General features: G+C 51.3%; 2 protein-coding genes across 2 annotated transcripts in view; both read right to left on the bottom strand.

The window, feature by feature from the left end:
• Nucleotides 1–22,892, bottom strand: part of LOC121468955 (uncharacterized) — a 2,238,800-nt gene that overhangs the window by 570,359 nt on the left and 1,645,549 nt on the right. The window lies entirely within an intron of this gene.
• Nucleotides 46–22,542, bottom strand: LOC140681310 (hydrocephalus-inducing protein homolog). The gene is made up of 26 exons (XM_072920873.1): nt 22,534–22,542; nt 20,845–20,943; nt 19,933–20,136; nt 18,963–19,091; nt 14,888–15,065; nt 14,178–14,380; nt 13,316–13,449; nt 12,239–12,375; nt 11,480–11,601; nt 11,210–11,392; nt 10,663–10,815; nt 9,351–9,575; nt 8,896–9,100; nt 8,137–8,438; nt 7,189–7,326; nt 6,138–6,325; nt 5,781–5,963; nt 5,424–5,543; nt 4,048–4,207; nt 3,771–3,943; nt 3,416–3,614; nt 2,678–2,777; nt 1,867–1,966; nt 1,223–1,391; nt 706–834; nt 46–288 (listed from the first exon to the last, which is right to left on the bottom strand). The coding sequence occupies exons 1-26, from the start codon at nt 22,540–22,542 to the stop codon at nt 46–48; spliced, it is 4,185 nt and encodes a 1,394-aa protein (XP_072776974.1).

The following is a 22,892-nucleotide window of genomic DNA, read 5'->3' as shown; positions in this document are numbered from 1 at the left end:
TGGGGCGCTGCCTCCTCACACAGGAAGGGTGGTGCAGGGCTTCTCCTACCTTTTGCTTTCCAAGGCTGATTCCTCCTCGGGTGCTTGGCGGATGCAGAATTTGAAGTTGAGTGTGCCTTTGTTGTCCAGCACGACCGTCAGGGTCTTCCTGGAGCCCTTGACCATGGCTCCGAAGTTGATGGGTGAGGCAGGCTCAACGCTGCACTTGCTGTACTCGGCTTTTGCCGACACCCTCAACGGGATGTTGCCGACAAGCTCGCTTCCTTCACCGGAGCTGGCATCTCTCACCTGCGTGCACAGGAAGGGAGGTGACCAAAGCAAAGAGGCCAGCCTCCACCCCAGCCCCCAGCCTCCACCCCAGGCCTCCAGTTTACCCCTCCCATTTTAGGCACCTCCTCCAGAGTCCACTTAGGAATTCTCAGCTCCACTTAGGAAGCCTCCCAAATGGTTTTGAAAGACTGTTTGTATGTGTAGGAGAGAGGATTCTCCAGTCAAAGCCCTCCTTCCATTAGACACCTGTGGGAACCCAGGGAATATCCCCCTGTCTGCTCTGGAGTGCTCTGACTCCCAGGAAAACACTGACTTTGACCCTCATTCATGGAGAAAACTTCCAAAGCCTCAAGGTAAACTAGAGACCAAAAAACTGTGAAACAGATTGTAGAGAGTACTTTAGTATGTCACATAGGGGAGAAATTTAGGTTTTACCATTTTTAGTATGTTATAGATGGGTTCAAGATGAAGGATATAGGGTGTTGTCTTGAGTTCCTTTCTTCTTTCTTCTTCTTCCTCTTTCTTCTTGGGTTTAGGTGGTATCTTGTAATTAGGTAGAAAAATCTGCATTGCGGGTCGTTAGGGGTCAGTTATTGGGTTAGAAAGGGAAAAAACGTAACTTCTTAATTGGGTAGTTTAGTTTTTGATTAGACTTAAAAAAACCTTGCAGCACGAGGTTGTTGGCCATTTTTGTGCTGTTTTCACGCATGCAAGGTCTGGGCACAGACAGTGTGCTGAAGTTTTGGTAAGATAACAATAAAACAAGAACCTGAAGACCAAAGAAGTCCAATGTGTCTCTCATTCCTGACATAGAACTGTTCCAGGAGGGTCTCCCCTGCCAGGGGAGCCCTCAGGGAGTTGACCAACTTGGGGCCCACAAACTCACGGGCACCTATCCTGTTTACGCTCCCAAAACACCATGTGATAACGCAGCCTGGCCCAGGCAGCTCACCTGACAGTACAGGATGGGTTTGTCCTTGAGGAGAATTTCTCTTGTGGGGTGGAAGAGCATCTCAACATCCACGCCAGGCTGGGAGGCAGTCAGCATGCCCGACTTAGGCTCAACAGTGAAGTGGGAGGCCACGTCTCGCATCCTGGGACCTGCACCGCCCAGCGTGAAACTGGGGAGAAAGGGAAGGGATGGAGATCTCTGCAGCTAAAAGTATTGGTGCCACCAGCACAGCCTGGACTTTGCATAGGACCAGAAAAAAGGAAAAGCTCTGCTCAGGGAATCCTGGATCTTGACAGAGAGTGCAGACAATCATGAGGTTACTGCAAGAAAGCTCAACACTGAAAGTTTTCATTCATTTCTTTACAGAGTCTCAGAAAGAGAAAGGAGGTGACCATCAAAGAAAGGCAATGAATCTCAGCATTTCAGTGGCTGAAATTTTGGGGCTCTCCTTTGGGCTCCAGCTGAGCTCTGAAGAACTGTTGGGTTGTGGCTGGATTCTCTGGTGAAATAACTGATATTAGAGAGCCCAGGGTTTGTACTTACCATGAGGTAGCCAGCATGGAAACAGGTTCTAGCCATTGACAGAGGGAGAATTCAGGCCTGGGAATCTGAGGAAATGCTCACTACCAGGCAGCTGGGCTTACCTGTACTCAATGTTGTATGCCCCTTTGTTCTGTAGACTCAGGACGTGCTTCGCATTATCGAGGACATTAATGGTTCCAAATTCCAAACTTCCACCTGGACCTGCGGAAAACCCACAGAGCGAGGTCAAACACGGTATTTGTGAGCTGCTGCAGAATACACCAGGTCACAAGCTACATGGAGGTCTTGGCACAAAACCCTTTCCAGTAAGTTTCCATTCTTGAAGGTGTTTTCCAGCTACTTGTCTGCCCTTTCTCTTCTCACTCAAAATATCTACAGGCTTAGTAGCTAAGGAGCTCAGCTCCCATTTCCCCACTTCCAAGCACAAATCCAATTACTTCATATGCTGTGCTGAGCCTGTGGGGATTGCCAACTGCCTGTTCACGTCACTGCTGTTTCAGAGCCCCCAGATCCAATCTGCTCATGAAGCTGCACACTTCAAAGGTCAGAGGAAAGAGACTTAAGGCTGTCAGTGCCCTGACGATGCTTTATTCCACACAGCTTGCAGGGTATATGCTTTATGCATCCACGCCATCCTTGCATGCTGTCCCGTCCCATCCCATCCCATCCCATCCCATCCCATCCCATCCCATCCCATCCCATCCCATCCCATCCCATCCCATCCCATCCCATCCCATCCCATCCCATCCCATCCCATCCCATCCCATCCCATCCCATCCCATCCCATCCCATCCCATCCCATCCCATCCCATCCCATCCCATCCCATCCCATCCCATCCCATCCCAGTGCTTTGGTCACCCAAAGGTAATGCAGTGCACCTGCACTGCTTTGTTTAGGAGGCATCCACTGACCTTCAGGCATGTCAAAGCTCAGAGAAATGTTATAGACCTCTGCGGAGATTTTGATGTTTTCGGCCTGAACAATCCCCAGGATGTTTTCTGGATCTGAAACCTGAGGCAGCAAGGAACAAACACTGCTCAGATTGTTCTTTTGGTAGACAGCTTGTAAGTCCTTGTCTCTGCTGGCTGCTTCCCCTGTGGTCTCCCTGGCTTCATAAGCGTTGGAGGACGCCCGAACTTTGCTAACCTGTTCATCTCATGGGCTGCCCCAGTGGGATTCTGCCACAGTAAAAAACCCTATCAGCCCAACTCTGCACTCTTCAGCAGGGAATGCTCTCTTGGAGAGGCACAGAGATGTAAGAACAACCACAAGAAGTGTGAGGTGTCTTAGAGCAGGTGGCATTGACAACCCTCTCCAATTGCTTAGCACCTTCTCTGAAATGCACACCTAAACCATGGGGAACAAAATCCCAGGGGGAGAGTTGTTGCACTGTGGAAGAGCTTCAGACAAAGTCCAATGTAGAGCCCACGCTGCAGTCTGTACAAGCAAACAACAACCTCCAAGCACCCACAGGGACAAGGTTGTGGTACAGGCTCAGGGTGCAGTGTCTGGTTATCTGGGGGGACGTGGATGCACTGCACGTTCTGGCAAACGCTGTGTAGAGGCAGAAGTTGGGGTCACAGCACCCTTGTGTCTGTCAGGTGCAGCTCTTCCTGCCCCTGCCCCCAGCAGCACACAGCCCCTCTCACCTCTAGCTGGAGAGTCTTCTCAATGCTGCCCATCTGCCCGGCCCTGAAATGCGCTGTCACTTCAAACTCTGAGCGGGGATCAATGGCGCCGTTATCTTGTGACAAGGAGAAGTTCTCAGCAAGGTCATCCAGCCCACTGAGCTGCCAGGCCACGGGCAGCAGGGTGTCGTTTCTCAGAGCCAAGGTCCTGCTGTCAGTGCTGCAGAGACAGGAAGGCACTTGGCATCAGCTGCTGGATGGCCACACCAGCCTGGCCACTGAATGCAACTTGGAGCAGCTCCATCCATGCCCTGGAAACCAGAGTCAAACGTTTTCTCTTTGTCACAAGACTTGGAGTGCTTGTGGGATGACTGACCTGTGCAGAAACTGCTTGTTAAAAGACAGCCCCAGGGGGCTGAGCTCCAGCTTCATGCGCACCCCAAGGCAGCACAGGCTGAAGACCACTGGCTCCGGGTTCTTCCCAACGCTGCAGATGAGTTTGTCTTGCAGGAAGCCAGGGGAAGTGGGGTATGCCCAAATGGTCAGCTCCTGGACACGGCCCCACAGGAAGAAACAGAAAGAGCTCTGTGTGAGAGCAGGAGGAGCAGCCCCTGGGCACTTCTGCGTCCCTGCTCTGCCTGCCCCTCTCCTACCTGCTTCTGCTTTGGTTTCAGCGCCATGCTGGGAGGGTCCAAAAGGAACGTCTCTGCTTCCCCAGCATTCTCAAAGGAGAACTGGACCTCTACATCCATGGGGCAGCTGTTGAGGATGGTTATATTCTCTGCGTTGCCAGGACAGTTCTGGGCCTTGTACCTGTCCACAAAAGGGGAAAAGGCTGCAGAGCAGACTGCTGCCTTTGCCACACACAAGGAGAGCACCGTGTGCACCCGAGGAAGTGATGCTGCAAGACCCTGCTCTAACAAACAAAAGTGAGAAATGGATCCCAGTCAGGGGCATGGCCGTGTGCTCGTCCTTGCCTTACTCTGATGCCTTCCCCAGCCCAGAAGCCTGATGATGCTCAGGCCACTGCAAGAGTTTTTAATACAATGTAAATTCAAAGGTGCCTAGAAAAATAACACTACACCAGGCACATGGGTTCTTTCCCCTTCTTTCTTGGGGGGCCTTCCCTGCAGGGTATAAGGAAAGGCTTTTGAAAAAATAGTTTAGCTAATTTCTTTCATAAAAGTCATGAAACTGCTTTGGATTTTATGGGTTAGCGCAAAGTCTGAGAAAGCAGCATAAAGCATCAATTCCCAAGAGCAATGCAAAAAGATAACAAATGATCCTTCTCTCAGGTGTGGACATTACTTTGGATTAAAAGGGTTAAAGAGGCAAACAGAAATCCCAGACCATCTACCAGTCTGGCTAAAGATTGTCTGTTTTTTAAAGTATTTTTATTTCATTTACTTGGGTTGTCAAAATAGCCCCTGCCCTCCAGAGCTCCCATGGAAGCCAGAACTTAATACTAAATGTCATTAAAAAGAAGTGACAGTAAAAGTAGAAATACACAATAGCTTAAATGACAAAGTGTTTAGGCAGACTTTACCCAGCAGTGAGGATGCAATGTCATTACAGGGAAATGTAATTCCTGCTGTACGTTACCCCCAACACCCATTGGCAGGTCAATAATAAAACCTTATTAATGATTACAGGTTAATGAAAGGTTTACAAAACCATCTACAGAATAATTGCTCAATCAGGCTACCTGCAGAGCTCAAAGCACTTCACAAACCACCATAAAGTTCATTTCCTAAAGGGTGAAGCTGAAATGTGGAGGGGGACAGAAGTTGCCCCCGAGTCACCTTTGGACCGGCAGCAGCAACGGGGCCACCAAGGCACCCACTGGGCAGGCAGAGCAGCTCCTCCAAGGCTCATTTGCCTCTTTTCTGCTCACGTTCACACATCTGTGGTCCCTCAAACCCATGTGTCTCCCAGGACTCTGCCGGGGACTGCCCTGGGCTGTGCCACCAGGACAGCCTGTCTCCCCAGGCGTGTCACAAAAGTACAGGGCCCAGCAGGGAGCACGTACCACTCTCTTGATTTCCCACACATCAGCGGCCCAAAGTGGAATCGCTCTGTGCTTTCAACATGCTCCTTGAAGATTATTTCATCTTCCTTCATGGTTTTCCTCCACTGTGGAAACACCACCCTGGGCAGAGAAGGCAGGGAAGGAAGAGCTATGAGATGCTCCGAGTAGGAAATGTCGTCAGAACGCCAAAACCCCTCCTGGAGGCTGAGGCACCATCTGCCTTGCCAGCTCCAGCACAGGAGGAGGTGCTGGGTGACCTCAGGCAGCACGATCTGCCCAGGCAGAAGCCCCAGGGGTCAGCCCTGGCTGTGGTTCAGGGGCAGCAGTGGTGTGGGGGCTGCCAGGGGCCAGCCTTACCGCGGGTCCTGGCTGATGCTGGGGTACAGGCCGGTGCCACGGCAGGGCAGCTCGTACGGGCGCTTTGTCTGCACGAGCTCAAACCTCAGCGTCTGCTCAAACTTCCCTGGCCTTTTGGTGGAGAAGTGAACCTTCTGTTCCACCTCACCGTGGGCAGGCACTACCCACCGGTACCGTTTCAGCCTGGCAATTAAAGAGGAGGCTTCAGACGTTGCTGAGAAGCAAACAAAACGAGGAGGGTGCACTCGCCATCCCGTGGAGGCACTGGCACAGGGTCACTGTGGAGCTGGGGTCGATGGACCTGGTTTGGCAAGAGGACCAAGAAGCAGAGGCATCACCTCCTCCTGCGTGGCTCACCTGAGGAATTCTGTGGGCATTGAGGCACTTTCCATCGTGCTTTTGCTGCTTGTTGTGGGGGAATCCTGGGGACTTTCTGTTCTCTGTGTGGACACCTGGCTCTCCCTTGCAGAGCTGTCTCTGCTGGCCGCTTCACCCATCTTTGGTTGGCCCTCGGCAGAACCGCCCCTCATATCTGGGACCTCGGCCTAAGGGGAGAGAGAAAAGGGAGAGAGAGGTGAGCCCTGAGGCATCCCCATCCTGGAGAGCAAAATGGGGCTTTCTTCACCAGCAGAAGAGAGAATAAATAAATAAGTCCACCTGCCCATGGACTTGGTCTTCCTTATTGGTGTTTCTTTTGCCTAGGACTGTTGGAATCCTAGATACCGAGAATTTTAAACTTTCTGTGCTAGAAGGCACAGACTTACAAAAGAGCACTGCATTTGACCTGAGGCTGTAGAGAAGACTTCCAGAATTAATTAATAACACTGAAATTATGAGTGTGTAGTTAGTTAGAAGTGTGTAATGTCACAAAGTAAAAAACTTAGGGTTTAAGGTTTTAGAATATAGAAATAAATATGAAGCAAGATAAAAGCTTTAAAGCAAAAGCAAATTCTTCACCTTCTTTTTCCTTCTTCTTCATAAAGTTAAGTAATGTACTTAGAAAAAAAGTCCACATTACAGGCTTTGAAAAATCAGTTATTAAGTTAAAATATAATAACCTAAGTATCATTTCTTAGTTAAATAATTTAATTTAAAAAATCCTCATAACAAAAAATAGTTAAACATTTTATACCTTACCAATAAAAAACTACAAAACTCACAGCCATGAAACTGTTTTGCTAATCAAAACTAATAATACCTAAAAATAATAAACACCTAAATACAAACATAAAATACCATCTCAAATACCTTCAATCCCAACCTCAAGAAAAAAAAAACAACACCAAAAACCCAACCAAAAAAACCAAAAAAAACCCAAAACAAACAAAACAAAAAACCCACCTAGGACAACCCTTCTCACTCAGGACCCTTTCCTCAAAGGAGGTTGATGGTTTAGGTGATTTTTTACCTCTTGCGGTGCCAGGAGGGTGAAGGGCTCCACACGCCCTGCAGGGCCCAGCCGCTCCTCTGGGTACTCCACTATGGAGAGCACAGCAGCAGGGGGAAGGGGAGGCCCGTCGGGATGCAGCCCCAGATGTTCCAGCATCTAAAACAGAAGAGGAAATCCTGCTTCTACTTGTGTCACCTTGATCCTCACAACTCCTTTAAAGGCACTGAGCTTTAGGCAGTGGGGTTTTTGATTTATATGAATAGAAGTGCTTTGTTGTGCCCGCTGGGGTGAGCGGGCTCCAGAGCAGAGGCAACAGCTCCAAGCAGGACCAGGAGAGAAACCTCTATGGGCATTCTCAGTTTAGTCAGAGAGAAAAAGAGAGGTTTCTGCCAGGCTAGAGCCTGGGAAAGAGTTGCAAAGGAATGTAAATAATCCTCTGTCTCTCTTGTTGTTCACATTGTTTATGGATATGTTCTGCCACTGTGCATCATTCACTGCACACCAATGGTGTGAGATTTTTTACTTTAAGACCACTGAAATTAGTCTGTACGATGCTCTCCATAAAAAGAGTGATGTATTTGAAATGAATCAGTTGAGTTGTGCTGTTAGAGTTCACATCCTCTAACTCCAGCCTTCTGGAGTTCTCTCATTCTCGTCCTGCCTCAACAGCGACAACCCTCTCCGGAGTGCCTCAGCTGATGAAAACAATGACCATGAGCTGCCCTGTCCTGTTCATAACGATTTCCAGGCTGGGAAACTCTGAACAGACAGGACACTTGTACACAGAGCACTGCCACTTCCTGCCCATCTGAGGGATGGTGATAACCTCCTCATCCACACAGATGTCATTGCGGAACATCATCAGGGGCCTGGACAAGGCTCTGTGCCATTATCACCTGTGGGGACACAATGCTCCAGGGCCCACGACCACAGCAAGCTCAAGATCTGAGCCTTGCAGGGTTTTACCTGGTCCTCCCTCGGGATCTCCCCCATCGTGGCCCTCGGATCTGTGACCTGCATGTCCAGGCACAGCGCCCCGTCACGGCAGTCTCTGACTGCCCCTTCTGCAACTTCACTTTGCGCCTCCAGCTGAAAGGACTGACGACTCCTTGGGCCTTCACGGTTTTGTTCAGGCTTCTTCTCCACCTTCTCCTGGGGCTTTTTGGTCTTCTGAGCAATGCACAGCTGGCACAGGTCAGCCCGAGAGACAGGATTGCCAGTCGCTTTCACCATGGGCTCAGAATAGCTCGTGACAACCCTGTGATATCCTGCAGTGCAAAACCAGGGGGAAAAGTCAGCCTCCTGCCCACCTGTGATCCTCATCCTCCTCCACATCTCCTCAGACCCTGGGAAAGGAGACTTGGTGAAAGCAACATGAGCTTCTTCTTTTGTTGCTAGGAAGGTGCAAATATAAAAGAGCCAGTGATATTAGACCTGGCTGAAGAACTCATCCAATCCTAGTCTTTATGGCTAAGGGACACAAGGGAATATCCTGATTATTCCCCCAGTCTGGCAGGCAGATAGAGGCTTGCTTTGGCTACACTCAGGGTTGGGATACCACAGCCCTTCACCCAAGACTTTCTCCACCAAGCTGGAGAACAGGCAGTTGCTAAAAGCATGGGCTTGCCCTGGAGAGCAAGGTGAGAGTTCAGGGTGTACGGAATGGACTCCCAGCTGGGACCACAGTCAAAACAGACAAAGCCAAACCCTCACTGTTTTTCTGACCTGGTGCTGCCTTGCCCTTGTCCTCAGCCTCAGCCTCAGCCCTGACCTTGGCCTTTGCCATGGTCTTGAGCTCTGCCTGTTCAGCTTTCAGCCTCTTCTGTGCTTCATAGTCCTCCAGCACCTTTGGGAGCAGCGTCCCACCCACGGCGCGTGGAGGCATTAAAAAGCTCTTTTGGTTCTCAGAGCCCAGTGCCATCCGCAGGATCTGTGTGTGTAGGGAAGAGAAACCATAGCAAGATTCCTTTTCTTGCCTTTTATCTCACATACTCAACAAACCCGATTTCTGTCTCCTCCCTTCCTCCCAACAACACAAACTATTTAATTCCTCCCACAGCATGTCAGCAGAGCTGGCCTTGCCCTGGGGATTGCCTCCATCTCCTGGCACAAGCCCGGCAATGCTGGAGTGCTGAGAAGCTTGGGCAGCACGTACATGGGGACCAGACCTGCCTTCTCACCTTCACCTCCTCAAAATCCAAGGAGTAAAACTCAATGGGGAAGCTGCATGGGTTCTTCACCACCGCGGTGGCCTCCACCCCATCGCTGTCCACCAGCACCCATCCCATATTTAGTGCTGGGGGGCTGAACTCCAGCCGTGGCTCCAGACCTCGTCCTGAGAGGTGCAGCTTTAAGTGATTGCTGCTCCCACACATGTTAAGCTTCAGTTCATTCTTGTAAGACCTCTGAAAAGAGAAAAGTGCAGAAAACTCATCCATGAAGTCCCGGGTGACAGGACCCCAAATACAACATCGCTTGCCCCAAGGTCAGGGTGTTATCAGTTCCTCCAAGGTGAACAGAAACCAGGTATTTACTTCTGCTAGGGACTACAGCACCTGTGTCCTGGGTCTAGTAACTGGCATGAATCTTGGTGTGCACTGAAACTGGGTATTTGGGTATCAGATGGATGTACAAAGACTGTCAGGCATTTTCATCTGGTCATGCAGGAGTGCAATGCTCATGGGAAGGGCCCTTGGGGTTACAGTGTCCAGGCACTGTCCTGGCACTGCTGCATCAGGCAAATACCAACTCCAGGAGAGGGGCAAATCAGCTCTCGCTGGCCAGAAATAAGGGTCATCTTCCCTGCTTAGTGTTTGGCTCCGGTCCAAGCCAGACACAAGATGGTTACATCTCTCCAGCAATTAAAAGATCCCTGGGAATGTTGGTGAGCACAGAAGCACTTGTGTCCATGCTGGTACACACTGCCAGTTTCCGAGACCCAGCGGCCACAGGCAAACTACTTTTGGGAATGCTCCATCCTTTAAGTTGAATCCCCAGCTGCACGGCAATGTGCAGGCAGGCCAGAGCCCCAGGGACTGCTGGCAGCACAGGTGACTGTCCTGCCGTGCCCAGGAAGGTGTCTGGTGGCTGATTTGTCTGTCAGTCCTGCAGCAGGATGAGCCCAGACTGGCCATTCCAGGATTATCCCCTGCGAGTGTCTGTGACGCCGAGTGTCGCAGGTGCAAATACAGCCAGGCAAGGGGCAGGCTGAGGGGAGTTGGGCACATCCCCCCATGTGCTGAGAGGCAGCCCTGGTGCTCTCTGTGCAAGCTCCCTGTGGGCATTTCAAAGCACATCTCACGGGAGGGCTCTCTGGGGTGAACTGAGCCACGCTGAGTATGTGTGGCAGCACATTTCTCCTTGTGCTGCCACAAGTATGGGCTTTGCAGAAAGCTCCCTGTGAAGGCAGAGCTCATACCACACTCTCTGCACCAGGCCCTCATTTCCAGATAGCCCTGACAGGCCTCCCGGGCTGACACCTGCCAGTCTCACCTCCTCCTTGGGTGTAAACCAGATTTGTAAGTTCTGCCACCGTTGTGGATCAAGGGTTCCTTGGGAGGGCATCACTTCAAAGGGACAGGGCTCATCCTCTGGCGCCCGCTGCTTCTGGCGTAGGGCTGGTGTCACGTATTGGTGCTGATCCTTCTGGGCACAGAAACCAACCGTGTGAGGTCTCCTTGGTCTGCGAGGACAGAGCCTCACTTCCTGAGTGCTCTGAGACACTGATGCAGTGCTAAGAGCACCCACAGCCAAACCAAGAGCGGCCCCCATAGCTAGAGCTGGAGGGAAAACCTGTAGACAGGGCAGGCAGACAGGGAACTACTGTCCTCAGAGGAGGAGGAATGGGTGAAGATGGCAGAAAAGCAAAGCATCCGCTAATGGAACAGGCTCAGGCAAACCAGCCTTGATCCAGACCCTCAGAAGCTTCCTCCAGCATGCTGTAGACACAAATGCTCAGGCAGCCACAGGAGCAGAAAGGGCAAGAGACACAAAGAAACTCAGCCAAGAAGTTACGTGTTCAACGTTGCCTGTGCTTTACCTTCAGAACAGGCTTGATGGACCATTTGCAGGGGGCTTGGAACCGGTTGTAGAGCCGGATGGTCTCAACCTGGCACTGCCCAACAAGGATGTCAGAGAACTGCAGCGTGTTCTTGGAGAGTTCAAGTGAGGGTGCCAGCACAGTGGCACAGAGGCGGATGTGAGACGTGGGGCCATTTGTCACCTGGACAAGGACAGAGAATTCAGCAGAGGGTGCAGGTGACATCTGCTGCTGTGCCCAGCCTGCTGCCTGCCCCAAGAGCTCTGGTACCTCTATGGGCAGCAGCACATCCACGTCACGCGGTGGCTGGTGGGCACTTTCAAAGTGCACTTCAAACGCCACGCTGTGGCTGGGGGGCAGGCTCTTTATCAGGCCTAGGTCCACGCTGAAACCTGGAACAGATGAACACAAAGCAGCTGAGATACCCGAGGAACACGAAATGTGCCATAAGCACATTAAAGCCTTACAGGTGTTCTGGCTGAGAGGGCTGGGGAAAGCCCCACGCTGTTCTGTGACCTGGATAAAAACTTGGAGTGCACCTGAACAGCCCTCAGACACAGTGAGGCACTGTGATGGAAGTGCAGCCTTGCCTCGAGGCCTCTTTTGGAAGCCTCTTTTGATCCACCAGAGGATCCCACTGGCTGTTTCTTCAATAGAGGATAAATACAGGTGCGCTGACAGTGTGAACTCCAAACAAAGCATTTCCAATACACAGCAGACCCCACTGGTTGCCAAAACAAGCCCACAGAGTGCCCAAAGAAACTCGATGCTTGTGGGAGCCAAGGGCAGAGGATGCTGAGAGGTGACCAGGGTGATGAGCCCACCTGGCCTCTGCACTGAAGCGTTAGGGCAGTCACAGGCAGGCCAGGAGAGGTCCCTGGGCATGGATGGCCAGGAGAATTCTGCCTCTAAAGCTCCCAGCAGGGGCACTGAGAAGAAAACAGCTCAAAACCTCCCCAAGTTCAGTGGCTTAAGCTAATCTGAGACACCTCCTTCAAGGCCACAGGAAGTGTCTCCAGCACTGCTTACCTGTATCCTGCAGGGCAGACAGATCAGCCTGGAAGGACACTGGGATCTGCCCTGCGTTGGTGATCTCCAGAGTGCTTCTCTTAGTGAAACCCTTAAGGACAGGGCCCATGTCCAGGATATACTCAGGCAGCTTAACTCTGCAAGGAGGATTAAGGACAGTCCTTAAACCACAGCCTGGTTGCATGTCCAAGAGGACAGCCATAAATAAAGTGGCTATTTCTTTATTCACCACTGTAAAAACTCAGCTCAAGCCCATGAAACCCGTGGCCTGACCACCTGGCAAAGAGTTAGGGAAGTCAGGAGGAGTCCTGACAAGTCCTAGGTTGTATCGGCTACTAACAGTACCTGCAAATAAAATTATTTAAAATGGACACTGCCCACAGCTCCTCTGCCATGAAAAGCCAGTACAGGTGAGTCCACTGGTCTCAGTGGAACTGCCCAGCCTGGGGTACAGCCTGAGGCTGAAATTGTTTGGGGCCTAGAATGTGATTTGCCTGCACAGGAAATCTTCTTTGCTCTGCAACCAGACCACATGATCTGCTCTGCAGAGCATCTGCTTCCTGCATTGAAACCTCTGCAGCTTGTGCTGCATCATGATGGTCACAGGGACCCACCAAGTTTCCTAGACAAGCCCTGCCACCCCACCAGGATTCAAGCCATCTGATTTGGGGTTTTAAAGGGTTTGCTGACATGTGCGGTTCCCTTCTCCTTTTGTTTAGTGTGCTCTGTTAGCTGGATCCACGACATCAGCTGGGAGCTGTCTCTTTCAGAGCTAGTCAGCAGGGACAAAATTTATCCTGCCTGGAAGGGCTTGAAGGTCTGCACTGGGTCCCCTCAGCTCTAGGGACAGAACCCCACACCTGTGGGGAGCTGAGCAGTCCAAAGCTCAGCGTGGTGCTGGGGAAGGGAGGACACCCCACTGCTCACGTGTGGCGTGTCACAGCCACCGGGACCAGACCCCTTCTGAAGTCCAGGCTGTTCCCAGCTCTGCAGGCCCAAGGAGCTCTCAGGAGAAGGGGACATGGCTGGGTGTTCCCCATGGGGCACCTGGGGATGGGGATGGGAGTCCCTACTCACTTGACAAGACTCTGGCGTAGCTGCTTGTTAGGAAACCTGCTCTTTGGGAGATGGTATGTGAGCCTTTTCTGCCGCTCCAGAGCAGCCTTCTTTATCAGCATCCTCATCGTGTTTATCTGCAGCTGAGTGTTTGGCTGGGGAAAGGGAAAAAGTGCCTGGTTAGCAAAGCTCCTTCCCAAGGCCCAGCTTGCACCTGAGAAAGGATCCCACCCTGCTCTTGTTGGGAGGGGGTGTGGGGTCCTCCTGTCCGGCTGCTCAGTGTCTGTGACACCCCCTGCTCTCTTAGCCAGGACCTCATTTCCAGGTAAGTAACTCCAGCATCTTTGCCTACCCAGATTCTTAGCAAAGCTGCTCTGGCCAGGCAGACAGACCAGCCAGGAACCTTCCAGAGCTCCAGACACTTGCCTGCTCCCAGCCAGTACCAAGGCAGCTTGGACAAAAACTGTCGTGAAAGGGAACCAGGACCAAGCTGGTGCCTCTTGGAGATGAGCACCACCAGCACAACCCCAGGGCACAATCAGGCAGCCGCTGTTAAGGTCTGTAACTCTGGCAGGGCTTGGGTTGGGACCAACAAACTCCCCAGCAATGACCTGCATCTCCTTCAAAGCACCATCAACTCCATCCCTGGAGCATGGCCTTCAGGACCTCTCCCTGGGGTAGCCGGGAAGTTGATGCAGCCCCAGAAGAGACCATGACCAGAGTGGCAGCCCTAGGGGCAATGCTGAGGTGACACAAGGTTGTAGGTGGGCAGGGAGGTCCCAGGTGCCATCAGGGCACTGGGGAGCTGCTGTGGGCTGCAAGGGGCTCAGGTGACACGGAGAAGGTGGCATGTGCCAAACGGGGCTGCAGCTGTTCTTACTACCATGTCAGAGCCAAGCAAACGGGGCTTCAGGTCCTGAGGCTTCGCATCCCGAGTCTCCGCGGTCTGAGTCTTTGGAGTCTGAGTTTTCAGAGTCTGAGACTTCAGGCTCTGAGTCTTCTGAACAACTTTTGATTTATTCCTCTGACTGTACTGTTGCAGGGGTTTTACAGTCTCTTTCAGTAGCTTCTCATGTTTTTCATTTTCTGAAGGAAGAAAACGTCCGCAAAGAGAAGTGTGAGCAAAGTGCCAGTCCCATTTCAGCTGGGAAGTCCCTGCCTCCCAACACTGGTTTCTTCCAGAAAGAAATCCCTCAAGCCCACTATGGGAAGTGAATGCTGCTGCTCCTCGCTGAATCCTCACGTTGTCTCCCTCCCCACCGAGGAGCATCTCATCCTCGGCAATGTCACACAAATCCAACCCTGCCAGAAGCCCTGCCAGCCTCTCCTACAGCTTTCCCAAGCCCTTCACTCTCGCCACCATCCTTCAGGACCCTGCCAGATGTGCTGGCAAGATCTGCAGGATGGCTCCTGGGACAAAGCCCACATGGCATCCTCTGCTCAAGATTCATGAAGCAACCAGGGGGGCTTGAGTTGGCCTGGGAGTGCTGCAGGCCTCCAGGCTCGGTGGGGGTTGGCATGAGCTGCCCATGGGCTTACGGTGGGGAACAAAACCAGAGCGGCCCTTCCTGGGGGCAGACAGGCCGTGCCCACCTGTGGTGTTCCAGGGCAGGTTCACGCTGATCAAGGGACAGCACGCTTCTCCTTTCAGGAGGATAGTTTTTGGGTCCAGGTCATCCACTTTAAGCTGGCAAATCCTGGTGAAAGCTCCTGGTATTCCCGGCATGTAAGAGAATTCCAGCTCTTGCTTCTTGCCAGGTGCAATGGAGCCCTGCAGGGACAGGAGAAGAGGAAGGGAATGCATCAGAGTGTTTGATGGGGGATCAGGGGACAGACAGGCTGAGGAGACAGACTCTCATCTGGAATAAACCATCGGACCACACCACCTTCGTGATAAATATATTACAGTGTTGGCTTTCACAAGTGTTAAATACAATGTGGTTGATAATGTTGACTTCTGTAAAAGAAGTTTTGCTAAAGTTTAGAGTTCTTTTAATGCAAATGTTGTGTTGTGATACTAATGTTGGTGAAGAGTTGTTGTAATATTAACATTTAACATTTATATAATGTTAAATTATAACATAAATATAATATTACACTTATAATATATATTAATTTATAATATATAAAAAGTATATAACGTACACATATAAATATATTAATTTATAACATATATATAATATTAAATTTAACATTTAATAGTGAAGCAATGGAAACCTGTTGAATATGTTGAAAAGTAACAAATGACCACCACTAGGACAACTGCACATGCTCCAAAAAGGTGGTACGGAGGAGGAACTATGTTAAAATTTTTGAATATATCTAACCATTTGTAAATATGTATTAGGCTGATGCAATACCCAGGGGACATAAGGGGTGTTGCTGGGTTGACTGGTGTGCCTGTGGCTGCAGCTAAGCACCCAGCACTGTTACTTCTGCTTTATTGACTTTGTCCCCGATTGTCTCTTAATAACTTTTTTTTAATTTTAACTGAGGAGTGGCCTTTGTTTCTCACACCTTCTACCTTCCCTGTACCCAAAAGGGCACCGTGTGTCCTCCCTGGGGCTCACAAGGCTGCAGCCCCAGCACAGCCTGATGCGAGCACAGCCCTGATGCTAACAGGCTTTGCCCTCTGCCAGCAAGAGCCTGCCTCAACAAAAACAACTTCTTCTGCTGCCGCTGGGGAAGGGAAGCCCCTGCTCTCAGCAGGGCCAGCAGCTCCTCTCGTCCCTTGGAGGATTCAGGCATGCAGAAATGGGAAAGCAAATTGCTTCCCACGGCAAGGAGGGACAAAGGCAGGAGTGCTGCTTCGGCTCAAAGACATCCAGGCAGGACTGAGAGGCTTGGGCAGTGGTGGGATGCTGCTAATCTTTCTCCCTGCTCTTCCAGCCCCGCTCCCTGGCCCCCTCACTGCCCCACAAAGCTGATGCACAGCAGCAGGGCTGGAGAAGGCAGGGAGCAGCAAGCCTAGTAAGGGACATGGAAGTGGTGCTTAGCTGGCAGCGGGGAGGCAGGGCCAAGGACAATGTCCTGTGTGATCACGCCCTGGGTAAGGTGACCCTCAGAAACGCTCCAGTGCCAGCACAGCCTGAGATCTCAGCTGTCAGGGTCCCCAGAGTGACTGTGAGGAACCAATTAGATTTTTAGTCATGCCTCAGCATAGGCTATAAATCCATTTTCTGACATGGGGTGAAAAACTACAATATGGGCTGTCCACGTGCTGGGAGCCCTAACTCATCCCACGCGTAAAGGAGGTTGGTGGCAGACAATGCAGGCAGGCTCCGTGTCTGGGGGCTGTCAGCGACCTCCCCCTCGGAGGAGGGCAGACCCCAAAGCCCAAGAAAACTTTGCCCGCCTGACCAAGTCTTCCTGAAAGGGCTGAGTTATGGGAGTGTGAAAAACATGTTCACTCTCCTGTGAACTTGTGAAAAGTTTAATAAAGGGCAATAGGAGACAAAGACCACAGCAAAGGTTGTTAGGGCCGGGTGCATCTTGGCACTGAGCCAGGAGCACGCTGTTACCTTCGGGACACCCCTTAAATACCTTTTCCATTACACCAGGCTGTTGCATATTCATAGTCCTTATGTATTTCCATAAACTAGTTTACACATTCCAGGAACCATTCTACATGGCCCCTCCTTGGTTCTGCCTTTTTAGGGCGTGTGTGTTTCTTAGCTGGGTTTTGGCTCCTTCTCTTTATCGCTTCCAGTTTGGGCCTTGGTCCTCACTGCCTGCAGACAGTGAGTGCTGATGGTTGGCAGATCTGTACAGGTGTCCTCATCCTGTGTTCACTGGGTGTTATCCCATCCAAGCAGGCATTTTAACACAAGCATGGCTATTTCATTGCCATGTCTAAGCTTAACCAGCAGCAGAAATACAAACTGTATCTTTATAACAAAGTTATTTTAACACCACACATATAAAATCCACATTTTATATGTGGATTCACATTCTCTGAACAGAGAGAGGCATGATTCTCTCTCCCAGGATTTTTCCTGGGAAGTTGTGAGACGCAGTGAGAAAGCTCAAAGAAAACAATTCTTCTCTCTATTTGCTGCTCCTGTTGTTTGCACATGTGGAATGTGTTATGGAGATTCTTTACTGAGGAGGGATTTGTTAATTAGACACCGGTGATGGCTGTTTGGATTGATTGGCCAATTGGGTCAAAGCTGGACTATCTGCAGACAGTCACAGGTTTTTCTTCAGTATTTTTTAGTATGATATAGTTCTAGTACAATAGATTATAAGATGATAAAATAAAGCAATTATTCAGCCTTCTACAACATAGACTCAGAGCATTTCCTGCACAGGGGAGTCACATTGCTTTGATATTAATATTTGCGAAAAGCCAACGTTATAATATGTATCTATGACAGGAGGAATCTTAGCATATAAAAGCACTGCCAGTTTTTCCCTGCCATTTTTGGTTTCTTTGTTGGGCTGGGAGCACCTGGAGGGCCTGGCTCCCTACAGAGCCATTTCTTCCCTGTCTGTCTACCCTGCTGTCGCCGCTTCCCCTCTCGCCAGGGCAAGCTGGTGCTCTGCTGTCTCCATGAAAAACATGAATATTGATCTTATATGTGTCGTGTAAAAGTAACTTAGTTATAAAGATATCGTTTTTATTTCTGTTGTTAATTAAGCTGAGTGAAATAGCTGATATAATGTGCTTGGGTTAAAGTGCCTGCTGGCATGGGATGGCATCCAGTGAACATATGAAGAAGACACTGTATAGCTCTGCCAACCATCAGCACTCACCGTCTGAAGGCAGCCTGGGCTGGGGCCAAAACTGAAGATGATGACAAAAAAGGACTAAAACCGCAGCCAAGGAATAGGCACGCTCCAAAAAGGGCAGATCCAAGGAGGAGCCATGCTAAGCAAGTCTTAGAACATGTAAACTAGTTTAGGGAAAAAGTTTACTATGCATAAGAGTCTATGAATATGCAACAGGCTGATGTAATGGAAAAGGCACTTAAGGGGTATCCCCGAAGGTGACAGTGTGCTCCTGGCTGAGTGCCAAGATGCACCCGGCTGTTATAACCTTTGCTCTGTGGTCTTTGTCTCCTATTGTCCTTTATTAAACTTTTCACAAGTTCACAGGAGAGGGAACGTGTTTTTCACCGTGCAGCTGGCAGCACACTTGCTCCACCTGCCCAGCAGGATGCCAATGGAGCATCCCAGGGTTCCAGCAGTAATGCTCTGTCCCTGTCCTCTGTTACTTTCTCCGTTTCTCATTTTCTCTCTCTGCTCTCTTTTCCATCCCCTTCTGGTCGGGACCATACCCTCTGTTTATCAACAAACAGTTTTCAGATACAGTACTTCCTGCATTTGTGCCTTATTTTCGTCCGAGAAATCTACCAAAAAGAATTCTCCTCTACTCCCCTGACAGCAGGACAGGACAGTGACCAACACATTCATGCCTCCTGCTGGTTTCTGCCTCTGACAGCAGAGCCACCCACCAGCCAAGGCCGTGGGGACTCTATCAGGAGCGCCCTTGTTTGACCTTCTCTACCCCTATCAGAAATTGCTTACAGCTCTCTCTCTCTCTCTCATGGCCGGGTTTGGGTTTTCCTCTCTGACTTTTTTCGCGCTTTCTCCCCCTCCTTTTTCCCTTCACCGCTCTCCTGGGCCACCTGGCACAGGGCTGGGGTCCGTCACTTGTGCTACTTACAGTGGTGGGATTGACCAGGAACACACCAGGCAGACGCTGGTCACAAGCGTTAGGCTTCAGCACCCAGGTGAACTCAGTGCTGCCAGTGTTCTCCAGGGTGACCGTGCTGTGACCAATTTCATTAAATATCTGGAGAGAAGGCACAGGAGCAGGAAGTTACAGACCCAGGCCTGCTGCTGGGAATCTCCTTCCTCTCTCCTGGGCTTGGAAGCAGACACATCGTGGGAGCAGGGACCAGGGAGGAGATAAGGGCACTTGGGAACCTGGGGAACCCCCAGGCACAGGGCACCTGCGCAGGACCAGGGAGCTCTGGCAGCACACAGAGGTGTGGTAACAACCCTGTGAGGGCCAGCAATAAATGAACCGGGGGACAGAGGCCCTCTGCACTCTGAGGGGTCACCAACAGCCAGGAGAAACAGAGACAGCACTGAGGCATTGCAGGAGAAAAGGCATGCAACTATTGTCAAGCAACACACGTGCAACAAGGGCGTCACACAGGGCAACACAGACAGGGCCAGCAGCTGGAAATATCCGTGGGCTTTCAGCTGGAAAGTGGGGATTATTCTAGGACAGTCTCTCCAACTCTAGCGACTGGAAGCGCAACTTCTTCCCTTGATTATTTGTGGATTAAGCAGGAGCTTTAGACGAGCATCTCCTTGGAGGTCAGGCTTTAGGTGTGGATCAGCAGAGGGATGCCTCAGGGACATGACCCCCAGGGCATCCCCACTGGGACCCTGCCTGCCCCAGGAGGCAGTCTTAGGTACCCAGAAAAAGAGGCACTCCCTACATTTTTGGAGATGGCTATTTTAAACCAGGTTGGATGCCAGATGTGTCCCTCAAAGGTTGTACTTCCAAGCCCCAGAGCCAACAAAGGGGCTGGGGAGGGGAGGGAGCCCTGGGCTGAGGTGGGCAGGAACCCGCTGGCCGTGGTTCCAGGGCAAGGAGCCGTGCCAGGGGCTGTGTGTGGTACCTGAGGGCCACAGTTGATCTCCCAGCAGCTCAGGGAGTAGCTGAGGCGTGAGCTGAGCAGCTCCACCTCGTAGGTGGGGCCTCCCTCCACACAGCACAGTGCCTTCACGCTGCCGAGGATGTCACGGTGGCCAGAGAAGGTGAAGGAGACCTGCTGGCTCTCTCCTGGCTGCAGCACACCTGACAGCGGCAGGATACTGAAAGCCTGGATGGAGGACAGGAGAGATTGAGGTGTTGAGCATGGAAATGGGTGCAGAAGAGCATCTTGGAGCAAAGTGCAGCTGGACCTGGAGGGGCCTATTTCCCAAACACAGCCAAAATCACCCTAACCTCATTCTGCATCCATGCCACTGACCAGTGGAGGGACCATGGGGAAAATCTTCTCCCATACTCACGGATCAATGCGCTAATTAATACACTACATTAAAGTGAACTGGGATGTCTTCTGGCAGTAGAAATTCTCTCTGATGCACAACATGCCTTTAAAAAGCATTTCTTACTGCTTTTAGAAAAGGAGGAGACTCAGAGTGAGAGCTCTTGGAGCTCAGGGAGCTCAGGGAAGGACTCCAGCCCCGCTCATCTGACTCCTGAGGCTTTCCCCCCCTCTCTCTGATTTGTAGCCTGCTTTCTCCAGGTGCTACAGCAAAAGCTCCTGCAAAAATTTCCTATGGACCACCTGACGAGGTCCAGGGGGAGCAATGCCCTCCATAGGAGCTGCACAGGGTCCTTGGGCAGCCCTACAGCATGTCCTGCACGGCCCCGCCAACACCCAGTTGGTTCAGCAGCACTTTGTATGGGCCTGGAGGGACGTGAGGCCCCTCTGTGGGCAGTGCTGGGGGCCACCAGTGGGACTGGGAGCTACAGCCCTGCTTGCCACGCTGGCAATGGGCAAGTGAGACAGATTCCCTCTTACCTCCTCCGCTTCGAGGGGAGTGTGAGGTGCATCCACGGAGGACGTGATTCCTGCCAGCTCCAGTGGCAGGTGAGGGGGTCCAGGAGTTTGTGGTGGCACCTGAAAAACAAGCCATTTTCTATGCCAGGAGGAAGAGACAGCCACTTTGCAAAATCTCAGTTTGTAAGATAACTTCAGGGCCACCAGTGCAATACCAGCTCTCGGGTGAGAGCAGACACCTGGAAACAGGTAGTCTGGCTGGGCTGGGAAAAGGGTACATGGAGATCAGGACTCATCACAGCTTGCTCTGGGAAGGAAGCTGGAGGTCTTACCATGATGATGCAGATAAAAGTCCCATCTTACATTGTGAAGAAAACCAGGCACAAAAATCCCACACTCAGCACAGGTCTGAAGGATCTGAGTGAGCTTCTCCAAGGAAAACTCTCCTGTTTCTCCCTCCCACGCACCCCATACCCAGCCACGGGCCCAGCTGCCCAACCCACAGGGGCACAGGACAGCAGGGCAGCAAAAAGGGAGGTCAGCACGAGCGTGACTTGTCAGTGGCAAGCTGGGGAGACAACACAAGCAGTGTGTGTACAAAAACAATCTACCTCTGTTCCTAAAGATTGGGCAAAATCCCGTGCTTCTTTCAGGGCACTGTCTACCTCCTCCTTTCTAATCCTGAATCTCCTTCTGTATGCTGAGCAATCCAAACGGGAGGTTCTCTGCTCCTTTGGTGGTTGGGGTTTGAATTTAGGTGGGTTAAGCTTATACCTGGAAAACAACAGAAATGTGAACAGGGACCTGCAGTGGGAGGGAGGAGGGAGGGACACCTGCACGAGCAGCTCCTGCTCAGGATGCAGCCCCTGGGTGGGTGCTGGAGTGCTGAACTGAGAAATGGTCTGATGCAGCCCTTCCCAATCCAGGCTGGAGCAGGTCTGTTCTAAAGGCAGCCCAGGGATGACGCCCAGGCAGCAGCAGTGCAGCAGCTGCAACTGCTTGCATTGAGCACCTACAGAGGACAGGGATTAACAGCTTGTGGGGATGCAAGAAGTGGGAGAGGGAAAGACACAGAAGGCAAGCAGAAAGGTGGGGTTTGAGGCACCGAGGGGCAGACCCGGCCAGTGAGGAGCCAGCCCAGCAAACCCCAGTGCCCAGTGCCAGAACCTCTGCAGCTCTACCAGGTATTTATCAGGAATGATTCCCTGACAGTGTTGGGGGGGGTTGGTTGATATTTTCCAACACTCCCAGGTGACTCAGGTCACATTCCCCATTTTAAATTGAAGCAGGTGCTAGGGTAACTCTGCTTGTGTTTCTAATGCCACGCGAGGGACACAGTCGAGCCGTGCCTGCCTGTCACCCTGCTGAGCTGCGAGTGCTCCCCACAGTCAAACACGACCTGGATGCTCCATCCCCAGACAGGCATTCAGGGCCTGTAATGACCTGCTCCCCAAGGAATCACTGCCTTTAGCTTTGTAGCTTGCTACCTAAGGCTGGGTTTAATTTCTGGGTGAGGGGCAGTCTCGTCATAACCCCCAAAAGATCCCTAATCATCTATTCCACTGTCTTTAGTTTTCATGAGTGGTTTGAAGCAACTTCCCAGTTGCCCAGACAACGACATTTTTCACTCTAAAGCAGAAACTCTGAGGGAGGCAGGGATATGAGATGATGTGATGAGCAAGTCCTGCTGTCAAACAGGACAAAACCCACCAGGGACATGTTGCAGGGGAAAAGTCAAAACGAGTAACGGGTCACAAAAAAAGGGAGTGAAGATCCAAGGTGTCTGCTGAAAGCTGACCCCTGGGAGGGAAATCATCCTGGCACTAAAGGAGTTGTCTCAGCAAAGAAGAAAAGGGAAGCTAACAGACATTCAGCATCAGCCCAGGCACCAGGTAGCTTTTCTCTGGTGTTGGGACTTTCTGGGCATCCTGCAGCACAGTACAAGGGAGGAAGGCAAGGAGCAGAGAGCAGCTCCTGCAGAGAGGACCCATCCCAAAGCAGAGGGGCCAGAAGGGGCTCCAGCAGCACTGTGCAGCCGGCACTAGGAGCCCTTCATCAAGGTGACATTG

Source organism: Taeniopygia guttata, chromosome 34 (genome assembly GCF_048771995.1).
Source record: "Taeniopygia guttata chromosome 34, bTaeGut7.mat, whole genome shotgun sequence".
Taxonomy (NCBI): Eukaryota; Metazoa; Chordata; class Aves; order Passeriformes; family Estrildidae; genus Taeniopygia; species Taeniopygia guttata.
This window is presented reverse-complemented; position numbering and strand designations above follow the sequence as displayed.